Source organism: Ambystoma mexicanum, chromosome 9 (genome assembly GCF_040938575.1).
Source record: "Ambystoma mexicanum isolate Mex_15411 chromosome 9, UKY_AmexF1_1, whole genome shotgun sequence".
NCBI lineage: Eukaryota > Metazoa > Chordata > Amphibia > Caudata > Ambystomatidae > Ambystoma > Ambystoma mexicanum.
In genome coordinates this window covers 1,555,581,235-1,555,602,006 of record NC_090931.1, presented here as the reverse complement: position 1 = coordinate 1,555,602,006, position 20,772 = coordinate 1,555,581,235, and the positions used below count along the sequence as shown (strand labels likewise).

Here is a 20,772-nt window from a genome sequence, read left to right as displayed (position 1 = left end):
CAGTCAGTTTATGATGAAAATTAGGACCTATACCAAGGACAACACCAAACAAACAAAAACAGCATTGATATACACATGGAATTGCAAAGGTGACAAGTGATATGATATGGCATTTATAATGTGTCTGTACACAAGTGTTTGTCGGCGCGACAAGACAAGGAGGGGGAAACAGAGGGAGGACAAAACAACGATCTTACTAGGCCTTGTGTCATTCAGACTGTGCAAGTGCAGGTAAGTGGCAGGGGAGAAGTGCCGGGGAGGGTAGCGAAAACTGCAGGTAGTCAGAAAGTGCAGCCAACGGGTGGCTCGTAAGTGCAGAGAGAAGGGACTGTAGGGTTACAGATACAGACCACAAGTGCTGGGGGAGACAAGAGGCAGTGTGAGGTGCAACTGGAAATGCAGGGACCTGGGCCCAAATTCAGAGGGTGGCCAGGTGACCAGTGCGTGGAGCAGAGGGGTCATCAACAGGGGAGTGGAAGAGAGAACGTGGAAGCGAAGAGCAAGGTCTTGAGTTGCTTCCAGAACCAGAGGTTGTTCTGCTCAAGTTTGAGAGAGGCAGGGAGGCTGTTCCAGAGAGAGAGGCTCCAGCCGAAGCTAGAGATTTGGCCCAAACTCTCTTCTTGTAAAAGCGACTGACCATCAGAGAGTTGGAGGTGGATGAGCAGAGAGCTCGAGAAGGGAGATGTTTAGGAAGAGAGAGTTGGAGGTAGTGCGGTCCCAGGCCCCAGAAAGTCCTGTGGACGATGCAGAGGGTCTTGAACTTAATCCTTGCTGCCACTGGGAGCCAGTGAAGAGATTTCAGAGCTCGAGAGATACGATTTCTGGGCTTGAGGCCAAGGACTTGTCTCACAGTCCTGTTCTGGATATGTTGTAGGGGATGGAGTGTGGAGGCAGGAAGATTTAGAAAGAGGCTCTTGGAGTAGTCCAGCCTAGTGAGGACCAGAGCACTGCAGACAGTGAACCTCTTGGGGAGGGAGAAAAAGAAGAATACGTCTGAGGGGGTGCAGCTAATAGTTTGACTTCTTAGAGACATCGGAGATGTGAGGAGAGAAGGAGAGGGAGGAGTTGAAGATGACCCCAAGGTTCTTAGCCTCACAGGTAGGAGCAAGAAGAGAGCCCAGACTGGGCAGCCAAAGAGAGAGATGGAAGGAGGGAGCTAGTGTTCCGATGAGGAGGATTGCCATCTTACTGGCATTAAGGCAGAGATCATTGGTGCTAGACCATCCTGAATTGCGGACAGACAGTCTGCAATGAGAGAAGGAGTAGAGGCGGCTGAGGGGAGCCTGAAAGAGAGCTGGGTGTCATCCGCATAACACTGAAAGTTGGAGCAGAGAGCAGCAATGCATTGGGCAAGAGGTGCCAGGTATTGGTTGAACAGCTAGGGAGAAAGTTTAGACCCCTGAGGTACACCACAGGTAGAGAGTGAGAAAGAAGAGAGGAAGGACCCCAGCTGGACCAGAGAGGGTCGATCAGTGAGAAAGGAGGTCAGCCAGGCCAGGGCCTGATCAGTGATACCCAGGTTATCACGGAGGCGATTGAGCAGGATGGCATGATTCACTGTATCAAAAGTAGAGGGAAGATTGAGGAGAATGAGGACAGAAGGATGGTTAGAGTCAATGGGCCTCATTCCGAGTACGGCGCTAACCAATGGCGCTATTAACGCCTTGGTTGACGCCGTACCCGGACCGGCAGCGCCTTGGTGGTTGGCGGAATTACCGCCCCATTCCAAGGTTGGCGGGGCGGTAATTCCCCAATCCCCATTTACCCTTCCCCATTCCCATTCTTGCCCCATAGGGCATAATGGGAGTGGGGAAGGCGTCAATTACGCCACCGTAAATTACGGTGGCGTAATTAACATCAAGGTCCCTTAGCGCCATGGTATTTAACGCCTGCTAAAAGCAGGTGTTAAAAGCACCATGGCGCTAAGGGAACTCGGAGTATGGCGGTAAGGGATTACCGCCACCGCTCTCGTTAGCGGTGGCCGCTATCCCTTACCGCCATACTCGGAATGAGGCCCAATGTTAGAGAGCAGGTATTCACAGATGTTTAGCAGAGCAGTTTCCGTGCTTCTAACCACTCTGAAGCCAGACTGGTGGTCATGGAGACAACCAGCAGATGCAGTGTTATGATTAAGCTGGGAAATGGCCAGCTTTTCCAACAGTTTGCCCAGGACAGGAGTGATGGAGATGGAGTGATAGTTAGCTGGATGGAATTTTTGGCAGAGGGCTTCTTTAGGAGGGGGTGCACAAGGGAGTGCTTAAGGGATGAGGGGAAGGTTCCAGTTGCAAAACAGTGATTGCAGAAATTGGCCAAGGCTGGAACAAGGGTGTCGATGTGGTCCCTAATGGTGCTGGATGTACAGGGAAGAACCTGTTTTGATGAGACTTTCATAGATTGGACTTGTCTGGAAATGTTGTCAGGGGTGAACAAAGGAAAGGAAGAGAAGGCAGAAGGAGAGGCGGCTAGAGGCAGGCCAAGAGTGGAGGTGGGGGAGGAAGAGGAAGACAGAGTGGACAGGATGTCTTGAGTTTTATTGATGAAATGAGAAGCAAAGGCCGTACAGAGGGCCTGGGAGGGAACAGAAGAGGTAGAGAGTGCAGCAGGATTGGTCAGTTCCTTGCAGATTTTGAAGAGTTCAGCCGAGTTTTTAGATGCTGCATAGACACAGGTTTGGATGTGTGCTCTCTCTTTGGCAGGGACAGAGAGTCTGTACTGCCTTTGGAGCAGGCGGCAGGCCAGTTTGTCAGAGGGTGCACTTGTTGCTCTCGACTTCCTCTCAGCGACTCTACACTTGCGTTTGAGGGTGACGAGGTCGGAGTCATACCAAGAGTTGCACTTGAATTTGGGCTTCAAGCAGATCCTCATGCCTGGGGCAAGTACATCAAGAGTGCCAGAGATAGAAAGATGAAGGTTAGATAGGGCTGTGTCAGCCAAAGGTGCAGAAGGAGAAGAGAAAGTAGCAGCGAAAGCCTCAACTGACACATGCTTCCTGGGTCGGATGACCGAGAAGGTAGGTGGCAGTGCTGGAGTTGGCCTGAGGTGTAGAGAGGTAGAGATGGGAGGAAAGGAGAAAGTGATCACTCCAGGAGAGAGGAGTTGTGAGAGGGTTGGAGAGTGTCAGTTCTGAGGAGAGAGAGAGAGAGAGAGAGAGAGAGAGAGAGAGAGAGAGAGAGAGAGAGAGAGAGAGAGAGAGAGAGAGAGAGAGAGAGCTGCTTCAAACTAAAGAAGGTAATTAAATATACAAAATAACATTATTAAGCTCCACTGGAGGCAGTGGTGGGGTCAGGTAGGGAGGATGGGCAATAGGACCAAGGAAGCTCCCTCATTAGCAAGTAAGTGAAGTGTAAGCAGAGCTTTGAAGAGATCCACAGTTGGGCTGGCTTTGATTGTGATGGCCAGTGATGCGGGCGAGTAATGAGACAGAGCAGATGTGAGAGAAGTCACAGGGAGGATGTGGGACGGTTAGGATGAGTGCCGAGGTGGATCCGCAGGAATGAGATCGTGAGTAAACTGAGATACAGCAGACAGGTACTGAGGAGCAAGACCATTGATAGCTTTGTAGACTGAGGAAAGGAACTTGAAAATAGAGCAGTTGTGCATGGAGAGTCAAGCAGCATGTTGTTGGTAGGTAGAAGTGGGGGAGGATCTGGATAGTGTGAGAAACCTGAGGGTATTCTCCCAGGGAGGGCCCAGGAATCCCTTATCCATGAGCCAGGACACGGCCATCGCTGTTGGATCCACCCAGGGGAGGATCACCTGGGTGAGGGAGACCGGGGTTATGCTAGGGGGAATACCCAAGATGAGGCGCTGTATTATACCGAGGAGGAAGTTGAGGGGGATGAAGTCCCTGAGGTTTTCCTTGGTTATTCCACTTCTACCTCCCTTGCACCCAAAGAAGCTCCCTTAATAAAATCCAATCACCCCTACACCTCTGGTAAAGCAACTAGGAGCCCAAACCCTGATACACGAGGAAATGGCCTCCCTCAGAATCCCTGTTTTCCTATATCCTACCTGAATATTCCCAGTTACTTTTCTTCCCTTCCCTCTGATTACTGTTTTCTGCACTCTCAACCTGCTCAGAGAAAACACTTCCATTCCCATAAACCCCCTTGTTTATTTTATGAGAAAAGTCCAGATCATTACCATTCTCTTCACAAACCCTACCAATCTCCCCCTTCCAAGGCCATTAACCCTCCTGACATGAGGGTTATAATTCCTTATAACACCTCTTCCCCATCCTACCCCGTAGGTTGCTTAGACACTGCAACCCCCCCCTTTTCCAACTCAAGCACTTTCTCCCAACATAAATCACAAAGGACTAATTCGAAAAAACTGTTTACTTGACATGTCCAGACACGAAGGTCAAGCAAAGTCAGGCAATTAACCTGAATCACACACACACCTGACAGCCCTTTACTTTTCCCACTGGGATAAAAGGTGGAGCAAGAGAGCACAGTACAAGCAAGGCAGACTGTGAAGATACTGGAGGGGGGTGCCTGTACTTCCGCTCTCTATATGGTAGAGGAGAGGCACAGAGGACCCCAGCCAAGATTCTCAAGCGGTAGCAATGGACGAGCAATCAAGGCCTAGCTTCTCAGGAGGTGATGCAGGCTGGTTCTTAAGTACAGTGTAGTCCCCGAACCCCCACAAAGGAATGTCCACACACTGTATTACTGAAAACACAGTCTTTATATAATTAATATTCAAAGGTATGTACACGATCACAATAACGCACTTTGTACTCGGTAATCAACAATGATAAATATATACAATTCTAAAGTGGTACCACCAATGTTATCAAATCTCATTAAAGTGCATCAACTGTATGGTTAAAATGTCACACAGATCAATAACGAGGAAACCAGCAATAGAGATAGGAAGGAACGGAAGATGGTTGAAACAATAGGCAGAATGCTGGCCTATACCGATAGACCCAGTTCTGTGTGGAGATCCCCCCACCTGGGCAACCTGTAAAATAAAGATATATAGCACAAGCCCAGTCCATATATTTTTCAATAGCCTTATTACCTCCTATTAAGGTTTTACCCCCCCCCCCAATGTACCTGGTGGAGTAGAGTTCTTCGAAAGATGCGTCGAAGGATCCTTGTTGAGTGACTCCCTTTAAAGCAGGAGCCACGGATCATCGAGAGGCGTCGAAGATGATGAACTTGTCGTCGACAGCGGCGATGAGAAGTTCAAGGGTGCCGAGACCCCGATGTCGATCCAGGTGGTGCTCACAAGCGACGTCCTGCGAGGATGAGGTGTGCGGGGCACCTCGGCGATAGATTGTTCAGGACCGCAAAGAGTTTCAGAAGAGCTGTGGCCCAATCGAGGGCGTCGAGTTTTCAAAGGCTTTGCGGCCTTCAGGTGGCGGGAAACCCACTGGCGGATTCTCCTCGGCGCGTTGGTCGTCCTTGACTTTCTCCGGCGGGACAAAGCGGTTGACGATGCGGACAAGGGAGTCCTTGTATTCAAATGTTCTTAGGCAAAGGAGCGGGCAGCTCCGGTCGTCGGCGGCACAGCGTCAAGTGGTCCCCACGGCTGGGCAACACAACTTCGACGGCCTCCAGCGGTTACACAAACCTGCGGACCCTGGTCGACGGCAATAGACTTCGACAGCGGCGAAGTCCTGGTGCTTTGCTTCGTTCTCCTCAGCGGTCCCATCTCGGGTCGGCAGCCTTTCGAGGGTCTGACTTCCAGGGAGCTTTGGCAAAGGTTAGCGGTGCTCGATGGTCCCTCGGAGCACGGGAAGAGGGCGCCTAACCAGGTCCTCTCTCGGATCAGTCCTTGACGAATTCGGCAGCTTTCAGATCAGGTCGAAGCAAATGCAACAGCAAGTCTTCGTCTTCCAGCTGGGCGTCGAGTATCAGCAGTTTCACTTACTCTTAAAGTGTAGACACAGCTTCTGAATGCTTCTGAACAATTTCCAATGGTAAGAGGTCCCCAGATATACTATCTTGTCTCTCATCCACACTGCTGGGTCACTCTCAGCAGCCAATTATACAGAAGGGCATTCATGCAGTCAGTCAGCCAATCAGGCACACAGGGCATTCAGGCCATCCTCCTCCCTCTCAGACACTCACAACAAGGAATGTGGATTGGGACAAGTACGCAGCCATTGAACACTACACACTGCATTCAGGCCAGTTTTGGGTAGGGCTGTCTCAGTCTTTGTCTCTCATGCCAGAAACCAGACAACCACAACAAGAAGTGCATATTGGTCACACACTCCATTCACCCAGGCCCCACCCACAGGAGGTACCCACAACATATAGTCACTGGGAAGGCTCTAGTCAGTCTGGACTGGACTTCACAACAACACCATATATGGAACTTCCACCCAATAGCCAGTCAGTGGGAAGGGACAGAGTCAGGGCTTCCCAGGACTTTGGGAAAACAAGGTAACAGGCAATAGAAAGCCAGAGGCCACAGGGGCCATCTTGTTTCCTATCAGGAATCAACTGATTCCAATGGCAGGGCCTGGGTATCCCAAACTGGAGGACACCCAGAGCACCTGTCAAATTCAGCATGGAGCTGCCACCAGCCTATACCCTGCTCTGTGGGCCACACACAGGTGCCCAAAAACATACACTAGGGGCACCCATGGGTGCTGTAACGGTATCCCATGGGTCTGTTCACCAAACCAAAAGAGAGAGAGCTGCACCGCCAGGAGTCCCACATGAACTCCTGCAAGGAAAATATGATAGAACACACGATAAAAAGGCAGTAAAGGACAAGGATTCGGAGGCCCTGTCCCTCTGATGCATTTCTAGCATCACAGTCGTCCCCCCCAGACTGAGGTGGAGGGTGCCTAATCTCCCACGGGATAGACACCCTCATCCAGATGGTCAACATACCTTCTGGAAAGGCCATCTGCATTATCGTGACTCTTCCCTGGTCTGTGCTCTATGGTGAAGTCTAGCCCTTGCAGGCTAATGGACCACCTGAGCAGTTTCGGGTTTTCACCCTTCATCTGCATAAGCCACTTCAGGGGCTTATGATCTGTTTGGACCTTGAAGGTAGACCCCCGTAAGCTAGGGCCTAAAACGCCTAAGGCTCCAAACTATACTGAAACACTCCTTCTCAACAGTAGCCCACCTAAGTTCTCTACCCTTAAGTTGTCTACTGATGAAGATGATAGGATGTTCCCTCCCTTTGTCATCTAACTGGGACAAGATAGCTCCAATTCCGGTGTCGCAGGCATCCGTCTGGACGATAAAGGGTCGGCTGTAGTCAGGCGCACACAACACAGGTGCCCTACACAGACTTTCTTTCAAGCCATCAAAGGCCCTCTGACAGTCTTCCGTCGAGTTAACCTTCCTAGCTTGTTTGGGGGACGTCAGAGCTGTCAGGGGTGCAGCTATGGTTCCATAGTCTGCCATGAAATTGCGATAATACCCAGTGAGGCCCAAAAAGGCTCTCACCTGGGTTTGAGTAGTGAGAGTCTCCCAGTCCTGTACATCCTGTACCTTAGTGGGGAGAGGTTGGATTTGACCCCCCGTATCCCGTGACCAAGATATGTGACTTTCCCCTGAGCTATCTGGCACTTGGTGGCCTTGATAGTGAGGTTAGCCCTTTTCATGGCGTGCAACACCTTACCCAGATGTGTCAAGTGCTCTTCCCAGGTGGAACTGTAGACGGCGATGTCATCTAAGTAAGCCACGCAAAAGGCTTCCTGCCCACTGAGAGCATGATTGACCAATCTCTGGAAGGTGGCAGGGGCATTCTTCAACCCAAAAGGCCTGATCCTAAACTGGTAGAGTCCCTCTGGTGTTGAGAACGCAGTCTTTTCCTTAGCATGGTCCGTCAGAGCTATTTGCCAATAGCCTGAGGTGAGGTCAAAGGTGCTCACAAATTTGGCAGCACCTATGGTGTCAACGAGCTCATCAGCCCTGGGCAATGGGTGCGAGTCAGTTTTGGTGACGGCATTGACTCCTCGGTAGTCCACACAGAACCTCCAATCCTTGGTACCCGCCTGGGAACTTGCCTTGGGGACAAGGACCACAGGACTGGACCAGGGACTGGTTGAGGGTTCAATAACACCCAGATCCAACATCTTGGCGACCTCAGCCTGGATGTGGTTCTTAACAGTGTCTGACATATGGTAGCTCCTGCTTTTGACAGGCACGCTGTCACCAGTGTCAATCTTGTGCTTACACCACGGTGTAAGGCCTGGCGTCAGCGAAAACAGAGAGGCATACTGCTGGAGGAAAGTCCTGCAGGCCCTCTGCTGCTCTGTTGTCAAATCTGCAGAGAGATGCACTCCCTCCACTGAGCCATCCTGAGGGTTGCTATACAGCAAATCAGGAAGGGGCTCACTCTCATCCACTTCTTGCTCTGAAGCTAGCAAGAGGCATGAGACTTCTGCTCGCCTGTGGAAAGGCTTGAGCCTATTAACATGGAATACCTGAGGGGCTACCCCTGGGATTCCCATGTCAACCAGATAATTGGCCTCGCCCATCTTGGAGATTATCCTGAAGGGTCCAGTCCATTAATCTGCCAATGCCCGAGGCTTGGTAGGCTCCATCACGAGGACCTCTTTGTCATGCCAGTATTTGTTCAATTCCTGGCTGGCCTTGAGATTCGCTGTTGCCTGACCCATCATCTGTGTCATCCTCTGTTTGAGGCCTAACACATAGTCCCCCACTTGCTTGGTGGGACCTGGAGGGGTGGCTTCCAAACCTTCTCTGATCAAGGCAAGGGGCCCCCTCACGGGATGTCCAAAGAGTAACTCAAAGGGGCTAAACCAACACCCTCTTGAGGTACCTCTCTGTAAGCAAACAGCAGGCATGGTAGGAGGAGATCCCATTTCCTCCGTAGGGGCTCTTCCAAAGCACCTATCATGCCCTTGAGAGTTTTATTAAATCTCTCAACCAGACCATTGGTCTGGGGATGGTAAGATGTGCAGAACTTATAGGTTACTCCGCACTCTTTCCACATGGTCTTCATGTAACTAGACATGAAGTTGGATCCTCTGTCAGAGATAACCTCCTTGGGGAATCCAACATGGGTGAAAATGCTCAGGAGAGCCCTTGTAACCACCTTGGCAGTTACAGTCCGAAGGGGTATAGCCTCAGGGTACCTGGTGGCATGATCTACCAAAATCAGAATGAACCGATGTCCACCTGAAGTGGGAGGGTCCAGGGGACCGACAATGTCGATGCTCACCCTCTCAAATGGTGTGCCAACCACTGGCAATGGCTGCAGTGGGGCAATGACACTGCCTCCAGTCTTGCCAGACAACTGACAAGTTGGGCAGGTCCTGCAGTGGGACTCCACTTCTACTCCCATCCGAGGCCAGTAGAAATGGGCAGAGAGCCTCTGCTTAGTCTTCTTGGTACCAAGATGACTAGCCAAGGGCACCTCATGCGCCAGCTGCAGTAGGAAGGGCCTGTAAACCTGGGGTACCACCAACCTCTGGAGGGCCCCAGGTTCAGGCTTAGTGGGCTCACTAACAAGGAGCTCACCCTCCGAATAAATCCAGAATGTCCTAGGCACTTCTCCTTGTGCCTGGGACAGGGCCTGTTTCCTCAGACCCTCGAGAGAGGGACACTCTCTCTGTCCTTTGCAGAAGTCTGCCCGGGAGGGTCCCCCTTCAGCTAACAAGCATTGAAGATCGGGATGATCTTCCGGGTTGAGAACCTCTCCCACAGGAGTTGAGACGGGGTTGACCACTGGACCCAGCCCGTCCGGAGCATGGATCCCAATGGGTGCTGTAGGAACAGCAGGAAGGGAAGGAGCTCCCTCCACAGAGGGGGCCTTCTTGTTCTTCCTTAGGCCGCGCCTTTGGCTCGGGTACCTGACTCACAGCCAGACCCGGGGTCACCTGTGACCTAGTGACCGCAGCAGCAGTCAGGGGAAGACCATCCGAGATCAATCCCAACTCTACTAGATCATTACCTAACAGAATGTTAGCAGGGACATTGTCCTGAACCAGGACAGGAAGCTTTGCTGTCTTGTCTCCAATTACGAGTGTGACTAGGGCTACAGGCGATAATTTGGGAGGCCCACCAGCTAACCTGGTGGTTCTCAGAGGAACACCTACATAGTCCTCTGGCTTGAGCAGGGTCCTGTCCACCACTGTCATGCTCGCCCCAGTGTCTCTCAAACCAGTAGAAGGCTGGCGATTCAGGAGGACACTTCTCAATAATCTACAGGTGTTCTGTGGGATAGTCGCCAGTACTTCCGTGTACTGGTCCCAGGCCCCAAGGGACACTAAGGAAATCTCTACAGGAGCACCAAATGTGATACCTGTAGAGGAGGGGAGGACAGTGGCCTCCACCTCAGACATGGGGTAAGGGTAGGTCAGGCTGACAGCCTGTACTCCAAGTGCCTTACCTTTACACTTGGAGTCACCCCTCTGGTGATCCAGAGCCCCACAATTCCAACAAGTGCCGGGAGTGCGGGGTACGGTACTGGAACCACTGGGAGCCTGCTTTGCAGCAGGTGGACCACTACTCTTATTCCCACCCACAGATGACTTATCCCCACTAGGTTTTTGGGTCTTAGGAGAGGAGGGTTTAGGTTTACCCGACTGTGACTGCTTGTGGGACTCCTCAGCTTTCTGAGAGGCCCCCTTTTCTTTGTCCTTGTCCTTCCCACTGGAGTCCTTAGGGGACACTCGGTGGGAGACCCACTTGTCAGCCAGCCTAGCCAGCTTAAAGGGATCCAAAATGTTCTGGTCAGCAACATACTGACGCAGCTCCGGTGAACAGGCTTCAGAAAAATGCTCAAAAAACAACAAGCGGGACAATTCAACAAAAGTTTTCACCTTGTAACCATCAATCCACCCCATCATGTTCATGTGTGCAGCACTCACCCAGTCAACCCAAGACACATTCTCTCTTTTCTTAAAATCCCTGAACCTTTTAAGGTATTGGGTAGGTGTCTTGCCAAACTTGGCAATTAACGCAGACTTCATACACACATACTGACCCCTGTCTTCCACACTCAGTTTCAGAATACAGTCATACCCAGTCTGAGGCACTCTGCTTAACAAACACTTAGCCCAATCTCTTTTGTCAACATCATGAATTGCACAAGCCATTTCAAACGCTTCAATCCATTGGAGGATATCAGAACCCTCCACAAACACACCAACCAAATCTTTCATAAACTTAGTTGCTGGGGACCTGACACTCTTACTGGGTTTCGTTGAAGTCTCCACTCTAGCTTTCTCTAGCTGGATTCTCTGACATTCAGTGTCCTGGTTCTTGAGTTCAAGGTCCTTATTTTTGACTTCAAGATCCCTATTCCTGAGCTCCACTTGTTGAGCCAACTCCTCCTTCTTAAACTCAGCACCTATTTCCAACTTGTGATATTCAAAGGCCAATTTCATCCTTAATAACTCAAGCTCCAAGGAATTGCTGGGGTTCGGAACAGAGGCAGCAGGAATGGTGGCATTCCCAGGAACAGATTCAGTAGAATCCCCAGGGGCAGAGTCTTCATTGGTTGCATTCCCCCCCTCATCAAGAGTTTCACTATCGGTCTGGCAGTCCACCAGGGCAGCTATCAGCTCTGCCCTAGACTTATCCACAAAGTCTAACTCCCTGGCTTTACAAGCACTCTGGAGAGCCTCTAAGCTCATCCTAGTCAATTTACCATTTGCAATAGACTCCATTGCTTGTAATGCAGTTATTTTGTACACAACCAAACCTTAATTTAATAAAGTGCAGATATTTTGTAAGTGGCACGGTTATACACTGATTCTTAAAACCATATGCATCCCACCGCTGCCACCAGTGTGAAGATACTGGAGGGGGATGCCTGTACTTCCGCTCTCTATATGGTAGAGGAGAGGCACAGAGGACCCCAGCCAAGATTCTCAAGCGGTAGCAATGGACGAGCAATCAAGGCCTAGCTTCTCAGGAGGTGATGCAGGCTGGTTCTTAAGTACAGTGTTGTCCCCGAACCCCCACAAAGGAATGTCCACACACTGTATTACTAAAAACACAATCTTTATATAATTAATATTCAAAGGTATGTACACGATCACAATAACGCACTTTGTACTCGGAAATCAACAATGTAAATATATACAATTCTAAAGTGGTACCACCAATGTTATCAAATCTCATTAAAGTGCATCAACTGTACGGTTAAAATGTCACACAGATCAATAACGAGGAAACCAGCAATAGAGATAGGAAGGAATGTAAAATGGTTGAAACAATAGGCAGAATGCTGGCCTATACCGATAGACACAGTTCTGTGTGGAGATCCCCCCACCTGGGCAACCTGTAAAATAAAGATATATAGCACAAGCCCAGTCCATATATTGTTCAATAGCCTTATTCCCTCCTATTAAGGTTTTACCTCCCCAATGTACCTGGTGGAGTAGAGTTCTTCGAAGACGTGTCGAAGGATCCTTCTTGAGTGACTCCCTTTAAAGCAGGAGCCACGGATCGTCGAGAGGCCTCGAAGATGGTGAACTTGTCGTCGACTGCGGCGGCGATGAGAAGTTCAAGGGTGCCGAGACCCCGATGTTGATCCAGGCGGTGCTCGTCAGCGACGTCCTGCGAGGATGAGGTGTGCGGGGCGCCTCGGCGGTAGATTGTTCAGGACCGCAAAGAGTTTCAGAAGAGCTGTGGCCCAATCGAGGGCATCGAGTCGTCAAAGTCTTTGTGGCGTTCAGGTGGCGGGAAACCCACCGGCGGATTCTCCTCGGCGCGTTGGTCGTCCTTGACTTTCTCTGGCGGGACAAAGCGGTCGATGATGCGGACAAGGGAGTCCTTGATTCAAATGTTCTTAGGCAAAGGAGCGGGCGGCTCCGGTCATCGGCGGCACGGCGTCAAGTGGTCCCCACGGCTGGGCAACACAACTTCGACAGCCTCCAACGGTTACACAAACCTGCGAACCATGGTCGACGGCAATGGACTTTGGCAGCGGCGGAGTCAGGGTGCTTTGCTTCGTTCTCCTCAGCGATCCCGTCTCGGGTCGGCAACCTTTCGAGTGTCTGACTTCCAGGGAGCTTCGGCGAAGGTTGGCAGTGCTCGATGGTACCTCGGAGCACGGGAAGAAGGCGCCTTACCAGGTCCTCTCTCGGAGCAGTCCTTGACGAATTTGGCAGCTTTCAGATCAGGTCGAAGCAAATGCAACAGCAAGTCTTCGTCTTCCAGCTGGGTGTCGAGGATCAGCAGTTCCAGTTACTCTTAAAGTGTAGACAAAACTTCTGAATGCTTCTGAACAATTTCCAGTGGTGAGAGGTCCCCAGATATACTATCTTGTCTCTCATCCACACTGCTGGGTCACTCTCAGCAGCCAATCATACAGAAGGGCATTCATGCAGTCAGTCAGCCAATCAGGCACACAGGGCATTCAGGCCATTCTCCTCCCTCTCAGACACTTACAACAAGTAATGTGGATTGGGACAAGTACTCAGCCATTGAACACTACACACTGCATTCAGGCCAGTTTCGGGTAGGGCTGTCTCAGTCTTTGTCTCTCATGCCAGAAACCAGACAACCACAACAAGAAGTGCATATTGGTCACACACTCCATTCACCCAGGTCCCACCCACAGGAGGTACCCACAACATACAGTCACTGGGAAGGCTCCAGTCAGTCTGGACTGGACTTCACAACAACACCATATATGGAACTTCCACCCAACAGCCAGTCAGGGGGAAGGGACAGAGTCAGGGCTTCCCAGGACTTTGGGAAAACAAGGTAACAGGCAATAGAAAGCAAGAGGCCACAGGGGCCATCTTGTTTCCTATCAGGAATATACTGATTCCAATGGCAGGGCCTGGGTATCCCAAAATGGAGGACACCCAGAGCCCCTGTCAAATTCAGCATGGAGCTGCCACCAGCCCATACCCTGCTCTGTGGGCCACCCACAGGTGCCCAAAAACATACACTAGGGGCACAGGGTTGTACCCCCACCCATGGGTGCCGTAAGGGTATCCCACGGGTCTGTTCACCAAACCAAAAGAGAGAGAGCTGCACCGCCAGGAGTCCCACATGAACTCCTGCACGGAAAATATGACAGAACACATGATACAAAGGCAGTAAAGGACAAGGATGCGGAGGCCCTGTCCCTCCGATGCATTTCCAGCATCACACAGACCGCACAACGAGACAGCGATCCAGACCCAGCAGTTCAAGAGGAGGAGAAAGGCAGCGAATAATCGAGAGGCTGACCAGGAGAGACACGACATTGCCCTTTTCGATGCAGACCTGCAAAACCTCCGCAGAGGGTTGTGCTGCAACAGATGTCACTGGTACACAGAGCGTGTCGACGTTGATAAGCGGAGCGAGTGAAACTCCTGCTACCGTGGTACCGACCTTGACTCCAGTTACGTGGAAAGCCAATCGGTTCATCACAGCCGGTTAGCCGAGGGTGTAAAGACCGGTAGTGGGTGTCTGTACTTCCGCTCTCTATTTTGTAGAGGAGAGGCACAGAGGACCCCAGCCAAGATTCTCTATTATTGGTACGTGGTCGAGCAATCAAGGCCTAGCTTCTCAGGAGGTGATGCGGCCTGGTTCTTAAGTACAGTGTAGTCCCCGAACCCCCACAAAGGAATGTCCACACACTGTATTACTGAAAACACAGTCTTTATATAATTAATATTCAAAGGTATGAACACAATCACAATAACGCACTTTGTACTTGGAAGTCAATAATGATAAATATATACAAGTCTAGAGTGGTACCACTAATGTTATCAAATCTCATTAAAGTGCATCAACTGTACGGTTAAAATGTCACACAGATCAATAACGAGTAAACCAGCAATAGAGATAGGAAGGAACGTAAGATGGTTGAAACAATAGGCAGAATGCTGACCCCTACCACTAGGCACAGTTCTGTGTGGAGATCTCCCCACCTGGGCAACCTGTAAATAAAGATATATAGCACAAGCCCAGTCCATATATTGTCTGATAGTCTTACTTCTTCCTATTAAGGTTTTACCCCACCCAATGTACCTGGTGGAGTAGAGTTCTCCGACGATGCACCGACCGATCCTTCTTGAGTGCCTCCCTTTCAGGCGGGAGCCACGGATCGTCCAGAGGTGTCGGGGAACTTGGCGTTCTGTGTCGGGGAATCGACGGCCCTTCTTGAGTGCCCTCCCTTTAAGGCAGGAGTCACGGGTTGTAGAACGTCCGACGGTGAACAGGGTGAACTATGGCAGGGAAGTGGCCGCTTCGTTCCTAGCGGTGCTCGTCGACGACAGAGCGTTGGTGTCCTGCAAGGAAGAGGCGTGCGGGGCACCTCGATGACAATAGTTCTGGACCGCAAAGAGATGATGAAGAACTGTGGCCCAGCAAGGGCGTCGAGTCGTCGGCGTCTCTGCGGTCTGAAGGTGGCGGGAAACCCACCGGTGGATGCTCCTCGGCGCGTCAATGGGCGGGCCTTCTCCAGCGCGAGACAAGCGGATGACGATGCAGACGAGAGCGTCCGATGATCAATGAAAGTTCTTAGGCAAACGGGAGCACGGCGGCTCTGGTCGGCGACGGCAGTCGTCAACAGTGGCGGACAACAGTCCGAGTGCTTCTTCTTGGAGTTCCGCAGCAGTCCCCGTATCGGGTCAGCAGCCTGTCGTAGGTATCCCACGGGTCCGTTCACCAAACCAAAAGAAAGAGAGCTGCACCGCCAGGAGTCCCACATGAACTCCTGCATGGAAAACACGACAGAACACATGATAAAAAGCAGTAAAGGACAACGATACGGAGGCCCTGTCCCTCCGATGCATTTCCAGCATCATAGAGGGGAGAGCTGATAAGAGCCAGGCCGTGGTGAATTAAAGTCGCAAAGTGGCAAGTTAAACCAAGTACAAACAACTGTAAAAGTGTTAAGGGGAGACCAGCTGCAGAGGGAACCGGCACCACGTGAGTGCTAACTCGAGAGGCTCATACAGGAGGTCAAGAAAAATCCCTGTACAGTTGAAAGCCTTTGACCTAAGAACTGTAGAGAAAGCAAGGGAAGTGAATCCCGCAAACATTGAAAGTGACCGTAAAGGTGAAGTTGGCAGTAGTCAACCGGGAGGGTTGCTGACCAAGAAGGGGCAAAATCTAACATCCCATGAAACACCTGAGAAAGGAAGGTTCACAATGAACAATTTGAAAAGACATTGAGAAACAAGGGGTGCGGGGGGGGGGTGATTCCCGAGAAAGTGATAGGAAAGCCATAGTGAATTTGGTGGAGGGAGGCTAACAGTCGAGACGGATCTGTGCCCGAAAGAGGGAGATCCAGGGGTGAAGCCGTCATCCAAAGTCGAGAAGCCATAGGAAACCCGGGGGAGGCAGGCCAAAGATTTGAGAGGGTCTGCGCCCAGAAGAGGGAGACCCAGGGGTGGAGAACTATGACCCGAATACAGAGAAGGAACCTTGTTGATAGAACTTTTTGTTTTGATACTTCCGGATCTAACAGGCCCTCTGAACCAGGAGGCAAAACCACTGAAGGTCCTTATATTGATAGGAACTGGGTTTGAAGGGTCTGAGCCCAAATGAGGGAGATCCAGGGGTAAGGCCATCACCCAAAGACCATTGAGAGAAGGAACTGTAATTTCAAGATATGATTTGTGAAGGGTCAGCGCCCGGGAGAGGGGGACCCAGGGGTGAATCCATCACATTGAGTATACGTAAAAGAAACTTTGTATTTGTTTGTCGTGAACATCAGGCCCTAGAAGGCAAGACACTTTTGGTGAAAGAAACTTGGCCATCGAAGAACCCAATTACTGAAGCTGAATTGTCGTCTTGTGCTGGGGAAGCTCGAGCGTGTGCTGTGCTCCAGGGTCCCACCTTATCCCGTGCTCAAAACGTTGGGAAGGGAGACCCAAGCTACCGCATCCTGACACATTATTTGAGAACACTTCTTTCTTTATCTTGAAAACTATCCCACACCCTTTTTGTATTAGTTGTAAGGATTGGCAATAGGTTTTTCTTAGTATAGGCCCTTTTATTTGACACTTCACTAGGACTGCCTTATTTTTCATTTCATGGTCGACACTTGCTCCCATGTTAGATGTAGGTTTAGATTAAGTGATTTTTTCCAACATGCTTATACAGTTTAATAAACACCCTTAAACTGTGATCACTTGTGTCTGTCTTTACTATTGCCACCATGAGTTCCTTACAATAGGTTGTAGAGAGTGTGGATAGCAAAGTTGAGGACTTTTTCTCGAGGAAGGAGTTGAGAGGAAGGCCAAGTAGGTGTGATTATTAGTCCAGTTTGCTGAGCACCAGAGTGGAGATTAGAATTTTTGTAGAGTGGTAAGAAAAAGGCACATTTTCTGAATCGAGCAGCAGAGGCAGTGGTAGTGATAAATTGTTTCAGTCACAGGTCGCTATCAAAGAGGACTTCATGATTGCGAGTCTTGGGTCAGGATGCATAAAGGTCGGTGGGAAGGAGATAAGAGAGGGGAGGGAAGTCATTGGAAGCCGGGAGAAAGACAGCTTCCATTTTAGAAGTAGAGAGCCAACCAGTGGCAAATTGCAGTGCAACAGTTCACAATCTGTTCTGAGATGGCTGGGATGAAGGAGGGAAAGTAGAACACATATTTCAATGTGATCAGCAAAAAGGTGAGAGTGCAGACGTCCAAGGACTGATCTTTGGTGGATGCCGGCAGCAAGTGGTGTCAGATGTTTGCGAGATCCATGAGATTTTAAAGGGTAAACCTTCCAGGTAAGAGGCATTCCAGGCAAGAGCAGATTTGTGAAACCTAAAGTCCTGGAGTGTGAGAAGGAGAGCAGAGTGGTCGATAGTGTCGAAGGCGGCAAAAAGGTCCACAAGGCCGAGTATAGAAGATAGTTTGGAGAGGTTCGCATCAGAGATAAAGTTGGAGACATGCAAGAGTGCAGTTTCTTTGGAATGTTTACCTCGGAAGCCAGGTTGAAGTGGATCTCCAAGGGCATAATCCTCAAAGTACATAGTGATCCAGTCAAAGAGAACCCACTAGAGGACTTTTGAATAATGGGGAAGGAGAGGAACTGGCTCATAGTTTGCTGATACGTTTATTCAAGACAGTTGAATATTTGAAAGAGGCGCGAGTCCAGCTCAGAGAGAGAGCTTAAAGAGCTCAGAGAGATTGGGGAGCAAAAGAGTTGATAGAAACGCAAGGTGGGTTGCGACTGCGAAAGAAGGGGGCCAATTCAATAGGAGAGTAGTAGTTGAGCGTAGAATCGGTAGATTGCCAGTAAGATAGCTCAGTTACTTAATCACTTGCTGCTGTGATCTGTGTGTGTTCTGCAGGTCACAGGTTTGAATCCCAGCAAGGTTGATTCAGCCTTTCATTCTTCTGAAGTTGGTAAAATGAGTACCACTTTCGTTTGGGGAATAGCAATTGTATATAAAAAATATTCTATATAGGGCTCTTTAAATGAAACCTCTATGTAAATGACACATTATTATTATTGGGGGAAGAGGTGGTGGACAGAAGGAGGGTGGAGAGAGAGAGAGAGAGAGAGAGAGAGAGAGAGAGAGAGAGAGAGAGAGAGAGAGAGAGAGAGAGAGAGAGAGAGAGAGATTTGCCGGGGGTGATTACAAAAGGAGGAAATTAGGTTTGTGAAGTAGGAGGATGTGGCAGCAATGGAGTTTTTGTGAGTGGGGCGCAGGGAAGGCAGCATTGGCGTCGTGTGGCCCAAACCGCCTTTCTTTGCATTTATTGAACACTTGTGCCCATTTCCCGGCATCCTGTGCTGTCGATATTATTCCCTTCACTTCTCTTTTTTGTCACATGTTAATTCCTGATCTGCAGCCACTCTCTACGAATTATTTCAATTTTCAGTTTACTTGTGCTGACTCTTGAATTTTCTATAAGTTTATTTCATTAAAACGGATTCCTTACTACTTCTGTTGGTTCCCTGTTTGCATTTTTATTTTATTTGCTATAGCATCCCCTAGTTTGGTTCATGAAGACATACGTTCGCAGATGGAAGGGGACCCATGTTAGGCTATGGTGGGATAATGTGACTCCTTTCTCTTTTCCCTTCCTGTGTCCAGTGCACAGATGTAATGAAAATGTACTTTATGCCTACTTTATAATTATAATTGGTTATGTATAACGCGCTTAATACCCAGAGGTTTCTGGGCATGGACCCGGGGATCGAACATGTGTTGCTCTGCGTCATATTGCTTCCAAGGCGAGCGCATTACCCCTGAGCTATCCTACCGTGACTATGATTGCCTGTTGTGGGGTCATAAACAGACTTTAAAGAGGGTCAACACCATTGCAAGTATTTTATTGTTTTGTGATGGTTCAGCACAGTTGCAACCACTTGGAACCCACTTACTCAGGTATGATCTTGGAAGCCATGGTTTGGTGCTAGATGAAAGTACTTGTCATACTCCATGCCCTCCTAAGGCCTCATCCCAGAATGCTTTTTTTGATGCTTGTACAAATGTGATTTCTGAATGAAGCTTTTCTCACAGTCTGGACACTGGTGCAATCTTACTCCTGTGTGGCATCTCTGATGTACCTTCAGGTTTGAGATCACAGCAAAGTGTTTACCACATTCCTTGCAGCCATACGGCTTCCCCCCTGTGTGAGTCCTTTGATGCTTGCTCAAAGACGAAGAATCGCAAAAGCCTTTCTTGCACTCTGTGCACGCATAAGGCTTTTCCCTAGTATGAATTCGGTGATGGCTGCTAAGAGCCCAAGACTGACTGAACCTCTTTTTGCAGTCTGCGCATTCGTAGGGCTTCTCCCCGGTATGGATCCTGTGATGGATGTTCAGAGCTTGAGACTGACTGAAGCGTTTCTTGCACTCTGGGCACTCATAGGGCTTCTCCTCTGTATGTATTCTCTGGTGGCTGTACAGATGTGAACACTGAGTGAAGCTTTTCTCACACTCCGTACACTTGTACGGTCGTATCCCAGTATGGATCTTCTGATGAGTGCACAGATGCGACATCAGAGTGAAGGTTTTCTCACACTCCGTGCACTGGAACAGTGTTTGCCCTGTGTGGGATCTCTCGTGAACTGCCAGATTCGACCTCACATTAAAGTGCTTACCACATTCTGTGCACTCATAGGGCTTCTCTCCTGTATGGGTCCTTTGATGTTTGATCAAAGATGAGGACACAGTGAAGCTTTTCTTGCATTCAGTGCATCTATAGGGTTTCTCCTTAGTGTGACACCTGCGATGGATGTTCAAATATTGAGACTGTAAAAAGCGATTCCCACAATCCATACACTGAAAGGGCCTCTCTATGTTATGGGATTTCTGATGTTGCCTCAGGTGTGACATGGAATTAAAGTGCCTGTCACACACAGTGCACGCGTAGGGCTTTTCCCCCGTGTGGGTCATGTGATGCTGAATCAGTTGTGATCTCCAAGTGAAGCTTTTCTCACACTCTGTACACTTCAGTGGTCTCTCACCTGTGTGGGATCTCCTGTGGATGGTTAGATCTGGTTTGTTAGTGAAGCACTTCTCACAGACACTGCAAGTAAGCACTTTCTCTTTTGAATGGATCCTCATGTGTGTGAGGAGTTCTCAGTGCTGCATAAAGCTCCATAAAGCTTTGATTGCAGTTTCTGCAACCTCTAGTTGTCTTTGTCAGGCCGTTGGTTGTGGTAATGGCTCCACTTTCTGTGAAAAGAAGACATTTCCAATATTATTTCCTGTCATCAATGCACCTTGTCTAGGCCGAGAATTAATGTTTCGAGGTGATCCCAGGCAATCATCTTGCATTAGAATACATGCAGCTGTGAAAAATACCATAAAAATGTCATAAACAGAAACCCCTTTCTCCATCACAAGCCTGATGCAAAGTGCCCACCCCGGCCTAATGGGATGTGCCCACCCTGGCCTCGGCCTAATGGTATGTGCC

General features: G+C 49.7%; 1 protein-coding gene across 1 annotated transcript; it reads right to left on the bottom strand.

Moving 5' to 3' along the window:
• Positions 1-19,298: 19,298 nt before the first annotated feature.
• On the bottom strand, positions 19,299-20,420 carry LOC138487589 (zinc finger protein 271-like). Its single transcript, XM_069614059.1, has one exon. It carries the CDS (start codon positions 20,418-20,420, stop codon positions 19,299-19,301), a length of 1,122 nt encoding a protein of 373 aa, XP_069470160.1.
• Between the last annotated feature and the right edge of the window lie 352 nt (positions 20,421-20,772).